This window comes from Equus przewalskii, chromosome 2 (genome assembly GCF_037783145.1).
Source record: "Equus przewalskii isolate Varuska chromosome 2, EquPr2, whole genome shotgun sequence".
Taxonomy (NCBI): domain Eukaryota; kingdom Metazoa; phylum Chordata; class Mammalia; order Perissodactyla; family Equidae; genus Equus; species Equus przewalskii.
In genome coordinates this window covers 18790740-18813061 of record NC_091832.1, presented here as the reverse complement: position 1 = coordinate 18813061, position 22322 = coordinate 18790740, and the positions used below count along the sequence as shown (strand labels likewise).

Sequence of the window (22322 nt, the reverse complement as noted above, 5' to 3'; positions counted from 1 at the left end):
CCATGCAGCAGTGTGAAGGATAGACGGGAATGCATATAGATACCCGCCAAGAAGCTATTGCAAAAACAGGCAAAGCGTGTCAACAGGTTATTCACGTTCTCTCTTTTCTCCTCTGAAACTGGGGCAGGACTGAGTCCACAGGGTGAAATCAAGCTATGAGGGAACAGGGAGGTAGACGCTGGAGCCAGGCAGGGCCTGAGCATGGCAAAAGGTCTTTAAGGGCAGGAAAAACAGGTGTGTGCAGGAACAGAAGTAGAAAGTGGAAAAACAGGATCCCCGAAAGCAGGAGGGAGCTTTGTCACTAAGACAAAGGGGACGGGGAGCTATGTCACTAAGCCTTGCCAGTTCTAGCTCATGACTGCTTCCTGCGCTCCATCCCCACTGCTTGAGGAGGCTGGCAAAGTCTTGATTGGTAAAAAAAAAAAAAAACCAACATTTTGAGCACTGCAATGGGTCAGAGTGCGTCCCCTAAAAAGATACGTTGAAGTCCTAACCCTCAGTACCTCCAAAAATGACCTTACTTGGAAACGGGATTGTTGCAGATGTGATTAGTTAAGATGAGGTCAGGGGCCAGACCGGTGGCTGAGTGGTTAAGTTCTCGCACTCTGCTTCAGTAGCCCAGGGTTTCACCATGGGCACAGAAATGGGACTGCTCATCAAGCCATGCTGAGGTGGCATCCCACATGCCACAACTAGAAGGACCCACAACTAACAATATACAACCATATACCGGGGGGCTTTGGGGAGAAAAAGGAAAAAGAAAATCTTAAAAAAAAAAAATGTCTTTTTAGAAAAAAAAAAGATGAGGTCATATTGGAGAAGCGTGGGCCCCTAGACCAATACGGCTGTGTCCTTATCACAAAAGGAGATGGGCACCGGAAGGGAGAATGCTACGTGACAATGGAGGCAGAGATGGAAGTGCTGCAGCTACAAGCCAAGGAATGCCAGGGATCCATGGCCACCCCCAGAAACTAGGGAGAGGCAAGGAAGGAGTCTCCCCAACAGGTATCAGAGGGCGGGGCGGGGCCCTGTTGACACCTTCATGGCAGACCTCTAGCCTCCAGAATTGTAGACAATGCAGTTCTGTCGTTTTCAGCCCCCACTTTGGGTACTTTGTTATGGCAGCCCCTGGTAACAACCACTCACTAGAATGTGGGTATATTTCCTTACGAATTACGTAGATGTACTGTTACACTAATGTATTGTTTAGAAACTCAAAAATAGAATGTTTAAAGGATGAGACATATTGATTACACAATATTTTAAAGTCATTTTTACTTTATTAATGGTATAAAAAAAATCTTAGCAAGCCATGAAAAGACTTGGAGGAAACTTAAATGCCTATGACTAAGTGAAAAAAGCAAATCTGAAAAGACTACGTACTAGATGATTCCAACTATACGATGGCTGGGAAAGGCAAAACTATGGAGACGGTAAAAGGAGCAGTGGTCGCCAAGGGTTGGGGGTCAGGAAGCAGGATGAATAGGCAGAACAAAGAAGATTTTTAGGGCAGTGAAAATACTCTGTATGATAGTATGATGGATACATGTCATTATACATTTGTCCAAAACCATAGAATGTACAACAGCAAGAGTGAAGTCGAGTTTTTATGAACTTGGGTGATTATGATGTGTCACTGTAGGTCCATCAATTATAACAAATGTACCACTCTGTGGGGGATATTGATAATGGAGGACACTATGCATATGTAGGGACAGGGTGTATGGGAAATCTCTGTACCTTCCTCTCAATTTTGCTGTGAACCTAAAACTGCTCTCAAAAAAAATCTTTAATTATAAAAAATTATTTCAAAGAGCAGTATTATTAAATAAGCTTCATTATTTTTTAAAATCCTGGTAAATATCATGATACAGAAATGCAGATATACTTCTAAGCTCAGTTATTTTTCTATAGAAATTTTCTCTTAATCACTGTCATAGCTAAAATATAAAATTAAAAAATGATGTGTAGTTTAAAATGGAAGAATTGCATCATTGGCTGAGCTTAACTCCCATTATGCAAAAATTTTGTTGTAATCTGGCTATTATTTCCCGCCTTCCCTAATGTCAGTCATTTATTCTTGCAAACTAATCAGAAAGTGTTATAATAAATAAGTTTAAAACCCACTAAAACTCTTCACTGAGAAATCTTAAAGCAGATTAGGAAATTGTTTCCCTGCTTTTTAAGTGTGAACTTATAAGAGTTGTTACATCATTTTCAGCAGCAAAATCACATAACGATGGAATAATTTCCAATGACTAGTTTTCAAAATGCCCTTTCATAGCATGAGTATTTTTAGAAAAGCAGTTACATTCTTACTCACTGAGAGAAAAAATGCTGTTATGTCCTCGAAGGGACATATTTTGTGTTGTTCTTTCAATATCTGTTAAATAGCTTGCTACTGAAAGCCTGTTGTTATAACAACAACAGCAAAAAAAAGACACTCCAGCATATTGGACACCAATCTTTTTGTAAAAGCAAATGCATAAACTAATCTTAAAAATGAACCAAAAATGAGAGGAATCACTCCAACTGACTTCCAGACTTATATAGCTACAGTGGTATCGGCTGTGTGGTATTGGTGGAGGGATAGATACGCTGATCAACAGAACAAAAAGGAGAATCCAGGAATAGTCCCACACAACTACAGCCAACGGATTTTTGTCAAAAGTGCAAAAGCAATTCAATGAAGGAAGAATAGTCTTTTCAACAGATTGCTCTGAAGTATCTGTATATCCACAGGCAAAAAAAACAAACAAAAAGGACCTCAATCTAAACCTCACGTCTTATTCAAAAACTAACCAACTCAAATAGATCACATATTTAAATGTAAAGTGTAAAACTCTAACTTTAAAAGATAACATGGGAGGGGCTGGCCCCGTGGCCGAGTGGTTAAGTTCGCGCGCTCCGCTGCAGGCGGCCCAGTGTTTTGTTGGTTCGAATCCTGGGCGCGGACATGGCACTGCTCATCAGACCACGCTGAGGCAGCGTCCCACATGCCACAACTAGAAGAACCCACAACGAAGAATACACAACTATGTACCGGAGGGCTTTGGGGAGAAAAAGGAAAAAAATAAAATCTTTAAAAAAAAAAAAAAAAGATAACATGGGAGAAAATCTTCAAAACCTAGGGCTCAGTGAAGAGTTCTTGGCCATGACATCAAAAGCACGATTCGTAAAAGGAAAAATTGATAAATTGGACTGCATCAAAATTAAAAACTATTGCTCTGTGAAAGACTCTATTAAGACAATGAAAAGATAAGCTACAGACTGAGAGAAAATAGCTGTAAACTACGTATTCAAGAAAGGACTAGGATCTAGGATGTATGAAGAACTCAAAAGTCAACAGTAAAAGAAAAAATCTAATTATAAAATGGGCAAAAGACACGAACAGCCATTTCACTAAAGAAGGTATACAGATGGCAAATAAGCACATGCAAAGATGCTCAACATCACTAGTTATTAGAGACCTGCAAATTAGGACCACGATGAGACAGCACTGTACACTATGAGCACAGCTAAAATAAAAAATAGTGACATGAAATGCTGGCGATGATGTGGACAAACTGAATCATTTATACAAGCCGTGGAGGAATGTAAAATGGAACAGCCATTCTGGAAAACATTTTGGCAGCTTCTTAAAAAACTAAATATGCAAGTACCACACAACCCTGAAACTGTGCTCTTGGGCATTTATCCTAGAGAAATGAAAACTTACGTTCACAAAACTCTGTACTTACGTGCACAAAAACCTGCATACAAATGTTTATAGCAGCTTTATTCATAATAGCCAAAAACTGGAAACAACCCAGAAATCATCCAATGAGCAAAGGGTTAAACAAATGGTGGTACATCCATACCATGGAATATTACTGAGCAATAAAAATGAGTGAACTATTGATACATGCAACAACCTGGATGAATCTCCAGAGAATTATGCTGAGTGAAGAAAGCCAATCCCAAAAGGCTATATACAGTCATGCGCCACATAACGATGGGCATATGTTCTGAGAAATGCGTCATTAGGTGATTTCGTCATTGCATGAACATTATAGAGCATAGTTACACAAACCTAGATGGTATAGCCTACTACACACCTAGGCTATATGGTACTAATCTTAGGGGACCCACTAATCTTATGGGACCCACAAAGTCTGTCATTGATCAAAATGTCATCATGCGGTACATGACTGTATTATATTATTCCATTTATATAACATTCTTGAGGTGAGAAAACTATAGAAATAGAGTATAGATTAGTAGTTGTCAGGGGTAAGGGAGGGTGTAGGGGTGGGAGAGAAGAGAGCGTAGCTTGTGGTGCTGGAAATGTTTTGTACCTTGACTATAGCAATGTGGATATCCCAGTCGTAATACTGTATATACTTTTGCAAGCTGTTACCATTGGGGGTAACTGGTTAAAGGGTACATGGGACCTCTAGGTATTTATTTCTTCAACTGCAGTGTAAATCTATAATTGTCTCAAAATAAAAAGTTTAATTAAAAAAATGTTTCCAATAAATAAATAAGTGGATGGATGGGAATATTTTCTGCCCACACCATAATGGATCATCTTAGGCATGCCAAATTATAGAGATCACTGGTATGTGCTGCTAGGCCCTATTCAGTCTTTGGGCCCCTTTCACTATTCTCTACATTCTCTTGAAGTCATCTTTCTTAAATGTAAATTTGATCATGTTATTTCCCAAAATCGTTAGTCTGATACATAAGGGCCTTCATGATCTGGTTCTAGGCCTTTACCCAATATATGCACCTGGACGCCAAACTACTCGCAGTTTCCAATTGTGCAAAAGTCACACAAGACTGTGAGATACTGAGGATAGGCACAATGACTTATCCCTATACGCTTAGCCTATCTTTAATATCTTATCTCTAAATAACTTATCTCTAATGCTTACCAGGTTCCCAGCACATGTTAGGAAAGCAAGAAATCTTGACCTAAATAAGAAACCCATCATCAACGTGTATCACCTCTGCTTTGTTTATTACCTCCTAAGAGTCCAGAGGTGTGGATTCTGTGATACCCTCGGAACACTAACCTGCAGTCACTCCTGCCAGGTACACCAGCCCCACTCGAAGGCCTTTGTGGACCATTTCCAAAGGAATCCCCAAAACAAGCTGCATAATAAGATTCCCCAAGATGTGCTGAACTCTGCAGAGACAAACACAGTTGTCAATATTACGACTAACCCAGGCACTCTTTCCTGGGAGATTAATAGGCATCAGTGTGTTGTTTCCAGCGAAGGACTTGCTTAACTCGAATTCCATCTTCTAATTTCCTTTAGGTGACTTTTTTTAAATAAAATCTTACATGGAGCTTCAATATGTAAAACAGATAAAAGGGCATTTTAGAAGTATACACTTATTTTATAAGTTCTGTTTTATAACAATTACTGATAACATCAAAGAGAAAGCACTGAGGCTGGTTTAAAGAACATAAGCTTGAAATTAGGTTTAGATGACAATTGCCATCTTACGTCAGCCTCAGCATCTGATTTTGTTTCAGTGGCACAGTATTGAGAAAATCCTAATTCACTCCTATTGAGTTTAAAATTCAGTAGGTTTTTAAACAACTTGTCTTGCACTCTCAGGATATTCTTTAATAAAACAGAGATGGCAGGAGAAAAATCATTCCAGTTTGACATTAAAAAGCTTAAAAAAAAGTTTACCTAGTAACATGAGCTAAAGTTGGTATCTCCCAAGTATTATGATTTGGCATAGAACATATTTGAGTGCAGGTATTTTTTATTATAGTTTTTAAATAGGCAAAAATATTTTTAAATGAAATTCATATTATTTTGCTTGTCAAACCCCACAAGCATCTCTGGAGAATCTCTGAATGTAATTTGGCAAATTCCCACATTAAAGTAATTCTTAATTTAGTTGCTATGTAGCACAATGCCTTTTTTTTTTTTTTAATTTCAGGTTAAACCAAAAAGTTAAAAAACAAAATAGGTGTTGGATCTTCCACAAAGTGCAGCAGCTTTTGTACTATTTTAGGGATTATGTTTCTGTGTTATAATTTGCTTAAAAAATAGCCAGCAGATCATTGAAGGGGCTCTCTGAGTACACCCTGCAGAACAGGTTACTTACCTTTCTGGCCACGTGTGCATCCAGCCACAACTATCACCATCCAAGCCATCTTACGAGAGGTAACATGTCATTCAGCACAGAATAGTCTGGCAAGGACAACTATACTAGTCTTATGGAGACTGCAGACATAAAGGAGATTTGGAAATAGGTGCACTTTGTGAATTTGAACAAGCAGGTCAAAGGAAGCCATCCCATCCTGTCCTCTGGGAACAGCTGGAGGACAAGGGGACCAATAGCACAAAAACCCCAAAGAATCACCCCAAACGCTCTTTCTGCTACTCAACAGCAAGAGTAGAAGTGGCTTAAAGATGAGATCCTGTCATATACCTGAAATAGAAATACAAATTTTTTTCATCCAAATGTTATCCACCCTTCAAGGTTCAACTGGAATCCATGTCATCTGTGCGGCCATCCCCATTCTCATCTTTCCCTCTTTCTGGTTCTATTACTGTAGCTAATCCAATAGCCATTTCCTTATCCCCTGTCTGCCTCCTCCAGTGAAGCTGGAAGAGCTAATGTTGACTCTCCCAACCTCTCTTAGCTCGGGGTAGCCACGCCCCACAGTTCTGGCCAATGAGAGGAAAGAGCAGCTGTGCTAGGAGACTTTTAAGAGAGCTTCTGTCCCGACAACAGGGATGGATGTCACCAGTACCTGGGACTACCTCTTCCCCCTTCCTGCTTTGAATGCAGAGCTACAGCAGCCAACTTGGAACCAAGAAAGAAAGGCCAAGGGAAAAGCAGAGATGCCAGCACAGGGCCAAGAGTCCTGGCTTCATTCAACTGATGAGCCAACCAACCAACCAACCAACTCTGGGCTTCTTCTAAGGGAAAAAATTAACCTCCATCTGTTTTAGCCCCTGTTCAATTTTTGTTACCTGCATCTAAAAGCATTCCTAATTTATACAACCTCATATGTGACATGTCCTATGCAGCCTTGCAAATTCTTTTTGAGTGCCTTACTATGTGTCAGGCTCTGTAAAAATGATGTTATAAAGATTGTGCCATTTAATCACAGCAACCTTAGGAGGGACCCCATTTTACAGGTGTAGAAACTGAGGCACAAAGAGATTAAATAACTACTGTATACTATCATAGTTTACTGCCTTGCATTACTATTTAACTGACTGTTCTTCCTTATAATTTTAAAGTCCTTGAGTGCAGGAGCCACATTTGCTCAGGGCATACTTGTCAAGTGGAAAACCAGACTGTGGAAGTATCCACAGAAACTGGGCAATTAGCGATTTTGTCCCTGACTTGTCAAGCCTCGGGGCCCTGTCTCCTGCCATGGATACCTATTTAGCCACTGGCCAGAGTCATCCTTCAAGGTCCAGGACAGGGTGGGTCACATAGACAAAGCTAGCCTCATGTGAAACCCTAGGAGTCCACCAGAGAGGTGGGACCAGCCGCAGGCAGCTCACTGGCTGCAGTGGGCGTGGTGAATCATGGATTCTGAGCAAGGTCGTTAAAGGCTATTAGCATTTCAGAAACTATGAGCAAAACTAAAAGGCAGATACTGCACTGTCTATTGTTTGTATTATTCCAGACAGACAACAGTACCATAGACTCGTCAAAATGCCCATGAATTAATTTTTTTAAGTGTGTGGCTGAGTGGGGAGGGAGGGCTGATGATTCATATCCTAAAGGGAGCGTTTAACAACATCCAACAACTTGGGCAACTTCCTTTCGGTTTGATAATGATTTGGTCTCTTCTCGTTAAGATTCCTACATAAATACTGATATTAGGCTGTTACAACACAATATAAAATACGCTAGATGGAGTCAGCACTAATGGGTTGAGGTCCTAGATCCACAGCTTAGCTATGTGTCACGGAGCAAGTGACTACACCCCCTGAGCCTCAGACATAAAATGGCAGGAGTGACACCTGCCTCCTAGGGTTGCTGTGAGGAAGATGATGGACATGAAAGTAACACTGATAATAAAGCACCAAGCAAATGTTACGGGTTACAATACTTATGGGCCCCTCCGACATCAGTGACTTAAGCGTCATTCCTTACCCAGCATGTACCAGCATGTATGAGATAAACCTCCAGGCTTCCTCTCTCTTCTCGGGACTGTAGATAAAGGGACTCTCCAAGATGCCCGTGTCCAGGGTGATCCACTGATTCTGAGGCTTCCACACAGCATAGTAAATAAACACTGCCAGCTGACAGGGAGGGGCAGACATGAATGTTAACCACCCCTTCCCCAGAGAGTGGCCCCATCAAAGCCCACGGGCACTAACTGTGTTTCAAATGCTTAGCTCTCAAGTGGGCCACTCCGTAGCATTCGCTCAGGAGATGACAGGAACTACATTTCCCTGCCGGATGTCTGACCCTGTGACTGTGGTCATAGCCTGCTTCCTCCAGTGGTCAGGAGCAGCCCTGACGCAGACTGGACAGATGACTCTTTCTGACCTCCTTTCCTTCCTTATATACCCACTGCCCTCGTCTTCCCACCCGCACCATTTGGTCTTTTATTTATAAGTTAGTATGAAATGAAGTCATGGCTGGCTTCCAGAGACTGGAGTAGGGGAAGGGAAAAATAGTAACTTTACAGTGGAGAAACCTGGCAGACACGAGCTCAACCAAGTGGTGAAGGCTCATGTCACCAGGGATGTGATGAGGATGTCCCCTCGTCCCTGATGTGATGAGAAGGGCACTTCACCTCTGTGATGCTCTTCCCCAAAACTCATAACTCCAGTCTAATCATGAGAAAAACATCAGACAAACCCAGATTAGGGGATATTCTCCAAGATACCTGGCCAGTACTCCTCAAAACCATCAAAGTTGTGAAAAACAAAGACTGAGAAACTGCCACAGATCAGAGGAGACTGCGGAGTTATGACAACCAAATGCAATGTGATACCCGGGGTTGGCAGGTACAGGAGGCACAGAAAGAGGACAATAATGGAAAAACTGGTGAAATCCAAATAAAGTCTGGAGTTTAGTTAATAGAACATAATGTACCAATGTTAGTTTCGACAAAGGTACTATGGAAATGTAAGATGTGAACAATGGGAGAAATTGGGTGAGGGATGTACAGGAACTCTCTGTACTATCTTTGCAACTTTTCTATAAAGCTAAAATTATTCCAAAATGAAAATTTTATTTAAACAAATTTTTAATAAAAAAACGGAGATTTCTGTGAGAGCCGGATATCTTAGCACCTGCTCCACAATGTGGAAAACTGCCCTCTCCATAGCACTGACTGTGGCAGTCACGTTTGTACCACGTGACCTTATCTCATTCTTCTCCACCAGGCACACAGCTGAGTGGACCACGGGCAGGCCAGCCAATCCACGGGCTGGAAGGGTAACATGAGGCAGGGTGGTGAGAAGCAGAAAGAATCCTGATGGCTTCCTAGCTGTGGGCTGTCTCACACTAAAACCCGTTAAGAAAATTCAGAGCTATGTCCCTCCAACCAAAACAGCCTTGACAACAGCTTCTCCCAGGAGTCTTTACGCATTAGCCTTATCTTTGTCAGAGCCATAGGAGGCTAGATAGATCCCTGTGATAGTTAATTTTATGTGTCAACTTTGCTAGACCACAGTTCTCAGATATTTGGTCAAACGTTATTCTAGATGTTTCTGTGAAGGTATTTTTTAGATGAAATTAACATTTAACTCGGTAGACTTTGAGTAAAGCAGATTACCCTTCACAATGTGGGTGGGCCTCATCCAATCAGTTGAAGGCCTTAAGAGAACAAAGACTGACCTTCCCTGAGCAAGAGGGAATTCTGCCAGCAGATGGCCTTCGGACTCCAGCTGCAACTCTTACTCTCTAGGTCTCCAGTCTGCTGGCCTACCATGTGGATTTTGAACTTGCCAAGCCTCCCTCCACAACTGCATGAGCCAATTCCTTAAAATCAATCAATCTCTCTCTCTCGATATATATTTGCATGTGTAGATAGATAATGTGTGTGTGTGTGTGTGTGTGTGTATGAGTGCATGTGTCTGTGGACACATCCTATTGGTTCTGTTTCTCTAAAGAATCCTGACTAATACAGTCCCTGATAAGGAAGTTGAGGCATCAGTGGGAATTAAGAGGATTACAGTAGGGACTTCCTAATGCCCCTGAAGTCACACCCCACAGGTAGCCATCCTCTGCCAATTCCTTTATGAGACACCACGGTGTAGGGGGAAAGTAGGTATGACGTGGCTCAGGAAAAGCCCAGTCCCGGCCCAATCACTCAGTATGTGACCTTGGGCAGATGATGCCACCTCTCTGGACCTTTCACTCTTTTCTGGAAAACAAGAGGGCTGACTAGATGAGAGTCTTTAGCTTTAGCTCACTGTGCACTGCCCATAGTAGACATCGTTAGAGGATCTCATTTTTTTCCTCCTAAAATTTGGAGTCAGCCCATAACTCTTCTAAACATGTGTCTCCAGACAGACGTTATCAATCAATCAAAGTTGGTTCACAAGATCAGATGAATTTGAAACCCCAAGATTATTGGTTTCTAAATCCCCCCCATCCCCCACCCCCCGACCGCAACTAAAATGAAACGAAGACCCTTAAGTTGCAGTCTGCTGGGCAGGGGTTTTGTTTGAAAAGTAAAACTCACCCCTTGGCAGAAAGTGACTGGGAACATAGGAAAAACCTGGGAAGAGAACTCTGGAGAGGCTGAGGTCGAGTCTGTGCGTTGTTCTTCCCACCCCCGGGCTCTCTTCTTGCATATTTTCCAGTCTCTTATCTAGATCTGATCTAAACCCCAAGTTTGCTTGCAGCTCCCAGCAGTACGTGCACTAGTGCCCGCCACCCAAGAAACTTACCTCGGCAAGGCTGATGGAGATGATGAACACAGGGGGTGGGAGGCAGTTAGCTCTCTCTAAGTACGTTCTTCGGGCCTTTTCAGGAAGCATCCATTTTGAGACAATCCTGTGGACCTTTTTATTTTTGAAGGGGTCTTTACCTCCCCCATCCTCTCTCATCTTCTCTTCCTCCAGCTCTTCTTTCATGGCTCTATCCATATTTAGATTCATATCCTCCATTTCCAAATCATGAGCAGCAGCCATTGTCCTGGGTCCTATCTCCACCTGAAAGGTACATGAATGTCAGGGAAAAACAGATGGCCCTGTAGTCTTCAGGCCATGGCTCTTTCCTGGGCTCTCTGGCTCAACCATTGGTTTCCAAGGTGTTTGCTGTGCATTAACAGAAGGCAACTGGTGCTCTAATACTCATAATATCCATAATTCATCACCAGTGTGTAATTGTAACAAAGTACTAGGGTCTCTTCAAATGAAAGAGAGGGCTCCCAGGGGTCACTTCTAGTTTCATCTCCTGCCACCAGCCAAGGGAAAGGACTGGAGTCTTGGAATGGCAACACCACCTCATATACCCCTTCCTTCCCCTCTGCTACTGACTTTCAAGTCAACCATCAGTGAAAGACATGACTTTGCCCTGAGGTGATGCATCTCAGAGCCCAAACTATGCACACTGCGTAACTGAACTCTGTTTCATCTAGTTTAAGTAAGCGGTCTCCTTTCCCTTTTTAGTTTCATCTTGTTTCTACTCCCAGGTCTCTGGTTTCTGATTCAGAATCAAAAATCATTTATTGGGCATCTACTGTTTATCAGGCACTAGGCTGGGGACTGTCACATCTATTGACTCATTGGACTCCAACAACGCCAAGAGGTAGGGGTTTGTAGCCCCATTTATAGATAAAGCACTGAGCTTCTCACCCCTCACCTCCCAAAAAAACCACATCACTTCCTTAAGATTCAAACCTACATCTTTCTTTCTAAATTATCAGTATCCTTTCTGAAATATCACCACTGGCCATTCTGCAGCACACTTGAATTAAGAAGGCCATTCCTTGATGGTTCTCCAGGTACAGTTTCAACACCCTAAAACACACCTTCCCAACAACTCTCTGACACCCGAAATTCTTGGCTGAGTTCCTACTAATTTCCACACCCAGTATTCCCTCGAACTCAATCTTCAACATTCAACCATTCAACCATTCAACCATCAATATCTATTGACAGATAGCAGTTGATATCTATTGATACCTACTACGTGTCAGGCCACCATCCTTATCACAAAATGTTTCCAGTGTAATGCATGAGACAGGGGTTAATAAAAATTACACAAATAATTATACAGTAATTGCAGATACCAAGCAGATGCATGGGATATGGGGACAGCACGTCTATAATAATGAGGGCTGATTTAAATACTCTTTCCTCTCCCTGTGCCATGGTGCTATCTGTACTATCCTCCTTTTGGTTTGGTTCTGTTACTTTTACCCCGGCTAACCTATTTAAATCACTCTATCAAGTGTTTCTGTGATCAAAAAAAAAGGTGAGGGGCCTCAAATATATTAAGAGAAAAAGTACTGCAAAATAGTACATAGAGTACAATCCAACTTTTGTAAAAAGTAATGTACTAACACACAGGAAAAAAATATGAGAATTAACCATGATTATATCCACATGGTGGGATTTCATTAGACTTTTGCTCTCTATGAGAGAGTGGGTCCACGTTTTGTGGAGCCTGAAGCTTAAACAATTTGGGGAGTTTTCTCTGAGAAAAAATATATAAAATTAAAACTACAAAATAAAAAAATTACAAAAGGAGATACAAGACCTTGGAAGGTCGTGTGAGTAAGAGGCCTGAAGCTTAAGCTTTGTTAGTTTCATGAGAAATTCACCTCTGTGTTTATATTCGATTTTTTAAAAGTATGTATTACTATTCTAATTTTAAAAACCAAAGAAAGTCGTATCTATGAGACATTTTCTTGACCCTGAAGTCTCAACCACTGTGTTATTTCTCCCCTCCCTTTTGTGGCCCAGTGTCTTGAAGGAGGGGTTTGTACCCACTAACCATCTTGTCATCTGCATCCCCCAATGAAACTGCTCCCATGAGTTATGTCCTTCAAACAAGTCCACTTCAGCAGTGGTGCAAGAGTCCTAATGATATACATAGAGCATCCTTGGCATTTCAAAGCACATCCCTATGCAAAATCTCATGCACCCCTAGAAGAATCTGTGAAAGTAAAGAGAGGACAAGCAGTATGTTCCCAGTTCTCCTTGTCTTTGACCCTCCTGACAGACCTCCCTATTGAAATCCCTTCATCCCCATCTCAGCCCCTTCATCTCAACCATATTCCATTCACTGACTTCCTTCTCCCACTCCCCAGCCACAGGCATCCTTTCTGCACGCTTCAACAACAAGGCTCTCATCCTACAAATGGACTTCTCTAACTTGATGAAGACAGGCATAATGTCAGAGTCACTAGAGGACAGGAGCACAAGCTTTGATGCCAGACAAACCTGGGGAATGGCCATGTCTTATTCTTCTTGGCAGCCCCAATCAATAGCCCTGGGCCTGGCACCATGAGCCTAGAATGGTGGGCACCAGGGGCTGGCAGGGGAGGGGAATGGGGAGTTATCTGTTTAATGGGTACAGAGTTTTAGTTTGGGAAGATGAAAAAGTTCTGGAGATGGATAGTGGTGATGGTTGCACAACAATGTAAACCTAGTTAAGGCCGCTGAACTGTACACTTGAAAATGGTTAAAACGATAAATTTTATGTTACATATATTTTACTACCCTTACACAAAAAAACTAAGCAATAATACTAAACTTTCAAGGTCATCGTGAAGGCTGAATAGAATATAGTGTTTGTCACTTAATAATTATGCTTAATAAGTGGTATGATGCTACTGATATTTTCAGCTTAGCCTAATGTATCCAGACTTCCTAAATAGCCCAAAATAAAGTTTTTCACTGTAATTTTTTTTTAAACCATAAGCCATGGAGCCAAATGACTGAGATTAAAACACAGCTCTACCACATATCAGCTGGAAGTAACCTTAGATAGGTCACTTAAATTCTCTGAGCCTCAAATTACATTTTTTGAAAATTGGGGTAAAATACACTTAATCTGTTTTATCTGTTGAAGGACATCTGGATTGTTTCCACATTTTGGCTACTGTGAATAGAGCTCCTGTGAACATCCCTGTACAAGTTTTGTTTGAACACGTGTTTTCACTTCTTTTGGGGTATATTCCTAGGAGCAGAATTGCTGGGTCATGTGCTAATCTTGTGTTTAACTTACTGGGAAACCCTCAGACTCCATCTTAAAGTGGGAATGATAATAGCGCTTACCTCAGCAGTGTTGGGAAGAACATTTGAGATAATGCCTGTAAAGCATTTAGGGTAGTATCTGGCATGGAGGAAACACTCCGTAGTTGTTAGCTATCATTGGCTATGGAAGGATGGGTGGGTGTGTGGATGGATGGATCGATGGAAGGGATTACTGATCAGATTGGTGACAATGAAAAAGACTGATCCATACTTATGAGGCTATGTGGAAATGAGCGCAATTTATGAGGTGTAAATTGGTGAAGCCTTTTTGGAAGGCAATTGCGCAGCATCTATAAAAGATGAAGGGCATATACCTTTCCACAGAACCATCCTACTCCTAGAAATCTATCCTACAAATGCATTCAAGCAAATACACAAAGCCGTATTTCAAGGACGTCCGGTGCAGAACTATTCATGGTGGTGAAAAATTACAAAGGATGTAAATAGGCTTCACTAGGGTCATTGCATTTTCCGACAGTTCTAATTCTTAGGTAGTTCTTCCTTACACTGGGCTGAAAACTGCTCACCCGCACTTCTGCTCCTGGGTCCAAGGTTTCCCTCCCTGTGGCCTCACAAAGCAAGTCTATCCTAAGGTCATTAATTTTGTCCTGGCATTGGTGTGGCTTGTATACTCCATGGGTTCTATAGGTCAAAGCTGGGATAGAGTCCCTGGAAACACACTTTAGATTACCAGAATTTTGGGAGGCCCAACTGAATGTAGCAGGAGTCTCAAAGCAAGTCAGCAATGATTACAACACATTATAGTCCCACAGAGATATAAAAGGATACACAACTATCAAATTATTTACTTGGTCACTCTCATCACAATATTACTCATTGAGTGGAATTATTATTTTTTATTTTTGAGGAAGATTAGCCTGAGCTAACATCTGCTGCCAATCCCTCTCTCTCTCTCTCTTTTTTTTTTTTTTTTTTTTTGCTGAGGAAGACTGGCCCTGAGCACACATCTGTGCCCATCTTCCTCTACTTTATATGTGGGACACCTGCCACAGTATGACTTGATAAGGGGTGTGTAAGTCCACACCCAGGATCTGAACCCATGAACCCCAGGCCACTGAAGCGGAGCGTGCAAACTTAACCGCTGTGCCACTGGGCCAGCCCTTGAGTGGAATTATTTACTGCACTGACTGTGCTTTCTTACTCACTAAGCAAAGATCATGCAGGTTTCTCGAGCCTTCTTGAATGTTGGCTTTGATGTTATGCCTCACCTCCTACCTCTTATCTGCAGCAAGTGGCTGCCAACTCTTTGTTGAAACCACACACACACAGACCAAAACTGGGTTGCACGGCTGTGAAATGTTCTCATCCTACCGGTAGGGAACAACTGAGGTAGCTTGTTAAAAAGAATGTTGGAGAAGTAGAAAAGACGCATAGCCTTAAACATGGAGATGTCCCCCTGCACACCAAGACCCAAAGTCCTTCCCTTCGTGGTTGGCAAGTATTCTTAAGAGGAGAAGTAGAAAGAACTTGCCTACCTCCCGATCTTATCTGGTATAAGCATTGCTCATGTTATGAGTCACGGGGCCAGTGTGTCGGCCAAGGATTGGAAAGGGCAGAGCTGTACTCATTTACCCAGAACAGCCACTTGCCTTTTAAAAAAATTTTGTATAAAAAGAGATTTCCCTAAGGAGATTTACACAAAAGACCCTTGGCACTAGCAAGGGATTTTCCCAAGGACCTTCCTGGTGCCCTAATTCACTATATACCACATAGCCTTTCCCAAAATTAGGTTATAAATTACAGCCAGAAAATTTTAAGAGATTCCATTTCAGACCCTAAATGATTCTATAAATGCAGAAGTAAAGTTATTTATAAAATTCGTGTGAGGAGTACTAACCATGTTCAACACTTCGTGCCCAAGTTTCCAAAGAAGAAACGAAAAAGAAAACTTGGTTAGTTAGTTCTCCCTCTGTTCATCTTTTAGTGAAGTTTAATCTCTCTCTTAAAGATCAGTTTCTGCACTGGCTGAAGCACTCATTAAAACAACTTCCCAAAGCTCTTTTCCTTGTATTTCTGTGATACACATGGTGGATCTCTTGATATCAAGATCCTAGACACCACTGAACTTGACATTCCATGCCGAAACTTCTATTTGTGGCAAAAAAAAAAAAAAAGTCACTTTCTTAGACTTCTTCTTCCCTTTCTTTTCATCTCTATCACTGGCATTATCAAGGGATTTATTTGTATGAGTCTTTTCTACTCCTGCAACAGGATAAAAGGTTTTAGTCACCGTGTGCACGTTACACAAAGGCTTAAACTAGTAGCGAATAGTGAAGTCACATCAGATGTCAAGGTGGACCGGTGGGCCTGGCTGGCTGACTAGTAAATGACTGGTGCAGGCAAAGCCGGTCACTCAACTCACGTTCGTTCACAATGGGCCTTTGAGGGTAGCTAAGGAAACACAAAAACTGTGAGTGTTGAATCTGCGAATGTCAAAGACTTCCAGTGTATTCTTTTGCTAACACGTAGTGACCACGTCAGTTTTCTTGGGGAATTTCTCAGCTCGTGAGTCTTGGTGGGCAGCAGGCACCACTTACCACCACAGAAGGTAAAAATGCCCAATCTTCACGTTTCCAGGTCCCCAGGCGGCAGCGAGGGCTCAGGTCTGTGCACTAGACTTGACCAGTCAGCTGCATTTGCTTAGGATTTTTGAGGCTGGAGCTGGGGATGGGAAAAATTCTTCATAAGCTGTGCACTGTAAAGCTGCAGTGTAACCTCGGGCCCTCCAGGACCAGTTCAACCCACCCCATCTCTCTTTTTTTTAAAAAAAAAGATTGGCACTGAGCTAACATCTGTTACCAATCTTTTTTTTCTTCTTCTTCTTCTTCTTCTCCCCAAAGCCCCCCAGTACACAGTTGTATATTCTAGTCATAGGGCCTTCTGTTGTGCCGTGTGGGACACCACCTCAGCATGGCCTGATGAGCAGTGGCATATCCACGCCCAGGATCCGAACCTGCAAAACCCCAGGCTGCTGAAGCGGAGCGCATGAACTTAACCACTCCACCACGGGGCCAGCCCTGACTCCATCTCTTATGAACAGAGTGATTAGGAATTCTCTTTCAGGGGCTGGCACAATGGTGCAATGGTTAAGTTCGTGCATTCCACTTTGGCAGCCCAGGATTCGACAGTTCAGATCCTGGGAACAGACCTACACACCACTTATCAAGCCATACTGTGGCAGGCATCCCACATATAAAGTAGAGGAAGATGGGCACGGATGTTAGCTCAGGGCTAGTCTTCCTGAAAAAAAAAGAAAAAAGAATTCTCTTTCAGAAAATGTGCAGAGTCACGTAGCCAGAGCACGTGCAGAAGAAGAAATCTTAACCTGAAGTGATCTGGAACCAAAGGATCGGGACATGACTGGAACTTGAATGTGGCACACTTATTAGAAGCGAGAGGTCCCCCATTCAGGAAGATCCAGTGTTAGAATCCCTTCCCCATCTCATCACGAATGTTTAGAACCCCATCACAAAAGTTTAGAACCTCATCACAAATGTTGAAAACCTTACCCTAAATGCTTGAAGCCCACCGATCAAAACACGTCCCTCCAGCACTTCTGCGTGCCAGCCAGCTCTCCCTAACCTCTTAAATTTTGCCGCAAATCCTGAATGAGGGAGATAGATCTGCGGGCATACAGCCACTGCCTCCCTACAGATGGATCTCCCAGAATAAAGCTCATCTCTTTTCCCAAAGGCCGATGCTGCAATTACTTGGCCGTTGATGCACATCAGGCAAGAGAACCCCAGTTTTGTGCAGTCACAGCAGCAGCAGTATCTGGTGTCCAGCCTTGCCATTGGGGTCAGTGTGGCATCCGGCATCCAGTGCCAGCTGTATCTTTGACACAGGCTGCAGCAGCAAGCATGCAACAGCAGCAGTGGGACTGTCTTCACCTCCCTGGCTCTGTGATGTGATTTTGGGGTAGTTCTAGGTGCCTGGGCCCCCTTTGTTTCTGCTTATTTCCCAAACTTTGTTTCTGCAGCCTTCTAGTGATTTTGTGACCTACCTGTGATACTGTGATATACTAAGAAATGTATATTTGCTCTCCATTTCCTGGCACAGAGCTCCTAAAACCTTTGGAATTTCCTGAATGATAGGGGTGAGAGAAACACCTTTTGTTATTTATAATAAGCCCCTTCCAACCATACCAGAGCTTATGCTAATGAAGTGACCTTGGGAGGACCGCTGCTAGTGGGGGGGAGGGGGGGAAGGGGGGGAGTAATCATGTGATTAGAGGGTTGGAACTTTCAGCCCCCACCTCTGAGAAGAGGTGAAGGGTTAGACATTGAGTTTAATCACCAAAGGTCAATAATTGAATCAATCATGCATACGTAATGGAGCCTTCATAAAAACACTAAACAAAGGAGTTTGGAGCTTCCAAGTTGATGAGCACATCAAGGTGCTGCAAGAGTGAGGCACCCAGAGAGGGCGTGGAAGCTCTGCATCCCTTCCCACATACCTTGCCCTATGCATCTCTTCCATTTGGCTGTTCCTGAATTGTATCCTTTCTAATAAACTGATAATAGTAAGTAAAGCCATCTCCTGAGTTCTGTGAGCTGTTCTAGCAAATTACTGAACCCGAGGAGGTGGTCGTAGAAACCCCCAATTTATATCCAGTCAGTCAAAAGTACTGGAAGCCCAGCCTTGCAATTGGTATCTGAAGTAGGGAGCAGTCTTGGGGGACTTAGCCTTGAACCTGTGGGGTAGTTAGTGTCAGAATTGCATGGTGAGGAAAACCCGCACATTCGGTGTCAGGAGTGTGAAAGGAGTAGAGAAATAGTTTTTCTTTTACTACCCAATGTGCTTTCACTAAAATTCATTTACTACGGTAGTCGGCCAGAATCAGCTTCCTCCTCTTGCAACCAAGAACTTAGCTAATATACCTGAATAGCCAAGAAACTCTTCTCCACTCTATCTGGGGTCTTCCTGTTGCAAGGAATACTCGTTTCTTGTGAGGTATTTGGGAGACATTGTGTGAGGAGAGCACAGAACCAAGAGACCTGTTTTCTGGTCCAGGCTCTGCCACTTCTTGGCTACGTGACGCGGAGCAAGTCCCTTCCCGGTTCCAGCCACAGTTCTCTCACCTGCACAGTGAACAGTCTGCACTAGACCAGTAGCTCCCGAAACAGGCTATGCCTCAGCATCCCATCAGGCATCTGGTTTCCAGCATTGGTCTTCATCCAGATTCCCGGGCTCCAGTCCTGAAGAAACTAAGTTAATAGATTTAGCAGATTTCTGACAAGTATAGCAGTGAAGTGGATGCATCAGCATCGTTGAGAACCACAAACTCAGGATCTGCGTCTCACATGCTCTGACCCTCTGATGGAGGGCAGCGACAGTTTTATTGCTGTATTCCTTGTGCCCCGTAAGCTCCTGCCGCACAGGAGGTGGTCAGAAAATACTTGTATCTGAGTAAAGGATAAACAAACTCTATGCAACTTTTCTGTAAATCTACAATTATTCCAAAGTAACAAGTTTATTTGAAAGAATACTGGAAGGAGGAATTCTCTCCACATCACATTAACTGAGTCTTGTATCATTTTATACTGCAAAGCACCTCCCACCGCCCCTTTCCTCTGCACACCGCCCCCATTATCATCCCGCCATCGCTGAGCTGTCAGAGGAGACCTGCAGAGCCACCATGCTCGAATGGCTACAAAAGGGCTCGTCACCTATCTTTGAGGAACACCACTCCTTGTGCTCAGCACTGTGAAGACGCGAGTTCTGCTCCCAGAATCCACACTTCATTTCACTAGGGTTCAGTTTCCTCAGCTGTAAAATAGAGCCCCTCTCTCCCCTCAGTATCTTAGAGAATTATTGTAATTGAAATAATAAAAGTTGTCATAATAGTGAGCATGTCCTGTGTGCCAGGTTCTATGCTAAACACTTTATGAGCATTCTCTTCATTAATTTTCACAACAACCTTGTAAGGCAGGATAATAACATCCCCACTTTACGGATAAGGAAACTCAGGCTTCAGGAGTAACTTGATCAAGGTCACACTGCCAGTGAGGGAAGGGCTGAGAGAGGAGCCCAGGGCGCCTGACTTCAAAGACCCCACATGTTCGTTTGCCTGTGATTTCTAGGTCAAGTGTTAAAGAAGTGTACATCTTCATTTTGATTATTTTCATGCCATCTTCCCCTCTGCCCTAATCTCCCTCGTCTTTCTCCAGCTCCCCAGACAGACCCACACTAGACCCTGGGAGTTCCCAGATGAGAGCTATAGAAGAATTGGCAGGTCACCAGCCCTGAAAATGGGGCTGGGAATCCCCGCCACTCCCACTGCTGCCACAGGAAGTCAAGATGGAGACAGGCATCCAGGAAAGGAAAAGAATTTGCCTCTCTGAGAACCCGAAGGACTAAGTCAGGCTCACCTTCCCTTCGTCACCTCACCCAGGAGAGCACTGCCAAGGCCACCAATCTTAGGACAACTCCTCATTGGCAGAAGAGACGTTCGATCATTAGCTCGTGCTGCTTTCCTAGCTGCATTCAGACAAGTAGATTTTAAATATCTGAATTGTTTTTTCATACAGCTGGCCCCACCCATTCATCGGTACCAGGCGGGCCCTTGCAGAGGCTGAGGCCAGCCTTGATGTGGCTGGGCAGCCCAGGAGGCTGGGCAGCAGGCTGTGCTGGGTGTACCAAATTGCTGCCCAGTTAGGCCTGGTGGGGAGGCTTTTGGTGGCATTGCCAGGCAACGTGGGTAACTGGAGAGGCCACAGACTGGGCTCCTGGGCCACAGAGATTAACAGCCTCCTCATCGCACCGCAAGCCATCATCATGCCCGGCTCCAGGGGCCTGCAGCAGTCTCTCTGTGGTTGTAGCCTGAAAGACTGCTTTTTTAGCTACAGAAATTAAGAACTGCTTTTCGATATTATGGGTTCGTGGTTGTGGTTGTTTTCTCTTTGCTACATCTCTGAGGATTCACATGGAATAAATACGCAAAAGATTTAAAAACAAAAAATGCCTTCACAAACCCCCCTTTTCCAAAAGTTTCCCTTCTTCCTGAAGCAAAGCACACTTGCCCTCAATGGTGAAGGCCGCTCGGGCAGAGCCAGGCTGCCTCCGGAGGTCTCTGCATGCCCACTGCGTGTGGAAAGCTACTCCCCTGCAACCCCACAACTGTGGCTGTGGTTCAGGGTGGGGAACCAGGGCCTTGGCCGTGTGCAAGGCCTCTCAGCAGCGTCATTCCTTGTGTCTCTCTCATTCAAAGACAGTCATGATACCTCCCCTTCCCAGTTTATAGAACCACTTTCACTTGCATACTTTCAATGGATCCTCCCAGATGCCCTGCCAAGAAGTCTTTTTTTTTTTTTTTTTTTTTGAGGAAGATTAGCCCTGAGCTAACATTTGCTGCCAATCCTCCTCTTTTCGCTGAGGAAGACTGGCCTTGAGCTAACATCCGTGCCCATCTTCCTCTACTTTATATGTGGGACGCCTGCCACAGCATGGCTTGCCAAGCAGTGCCATGTCCGCACCTGGGATCCGAACCAGTGAACCCTGGGCCACGGAAGCAGAACATGTGCACTTAACCGCTGCACCACTGGGCCAGCCCTAGAAGTGATTATTATTAATCCCATTTTACAGATGAACAACTAAGGCAAAAAGAGACACCTGTGATTACATACTTACTCACTGCAAAGCTGAGGCACACTTTTTCTGAGGCCAGATCTTGGGCCTCTCTACTATGCCACGCCGGTTCCCCACAGAGCTAGTTAAGATACTACATACAGCTTTGTATCCCAATGTAATATGAATAACAGTAATAATAACACACACTGGTGTGGAGGCACAAGAACTTCATCCTGTATCTCACACTATCCTCAATACGTCATCTATTGACCGTGGTCAGGCTTTCACAGCTGCCTCATGTACCCTGAGGAATAGAGCCTGGCAGAATTCCCAAAGACAGACACACTATTAACTAGGTCAATAGACCGAGCATACCAGAGCACAGGGCTGAAGGAAACCCTGACCCCCTTAACACAAGGCGTTGGCTCTATCTGATGGCATTATGATGCCACTCCAGTCCCTTAAGCAAGCAGGCAGAATCATTGCTTTCATTAGATATTTGTAGGTATTTTCCAAAAAGGCTTTACTGCC

At 43.4% G+C, this 22322-nt stretch overlaps 1 protein-coding gene and 1 long non-coding RNA gene across 10 annotated transcripts in view; one reads left to right on the top strand and one right to left on the bottom strand.

Moving 5' to 3' along the window:
- Positions 1-22322, bottom strand: part of RHBDL2 (rhomboid like 2) — a 49960-nt gene that overhangs the window by 21207 nt on the left and 6431 nt on the right. For 3 of the 9 annotated variants that reach the window (XM_070610301.1, XM_070610296.1, XM_070610304.1), the window contains exons 1-6: positions 20594-20819; positions 19304-19429; positions 16760-16883; positions 10884-11147; positions 8128-8276; positions 5058-5170 (exon numbers count right to left, since the gene is read on the bottom strand). In XM_070610301.1, the coding sequence (XP_070466402.1) occupies positions 5058-5170; positions 8128-8276; positions 10884-11126 (505 nt within the window). In that variant the 5' untranslated portion in view covers positions 11127-11147; positions 16760-16883; positions 19304-19429; positions 20594-20819. Of the gene's footprint in view, positions 1-5057; positions 5171-8127; positions 8277-10883; positions 11148-16759; positions 16884-19303; positions 19430-20593; positions 20820-22322 lie in introns of those variants that run through there. The other 6 variants (XM_008520644.2, XM_070610300.1, XM_070610303.1 and 3 more) reach the window with 3 other exon arrangements.
- Positions 1-22322, top strand: part of LOC103551233 (uncharacterized) — a 64024-nt gene that overhangs the window by 38547 nt on the left and 3155 nt on the right. The gene's annotated exons all lie outside the window — the stretch shown is intronic.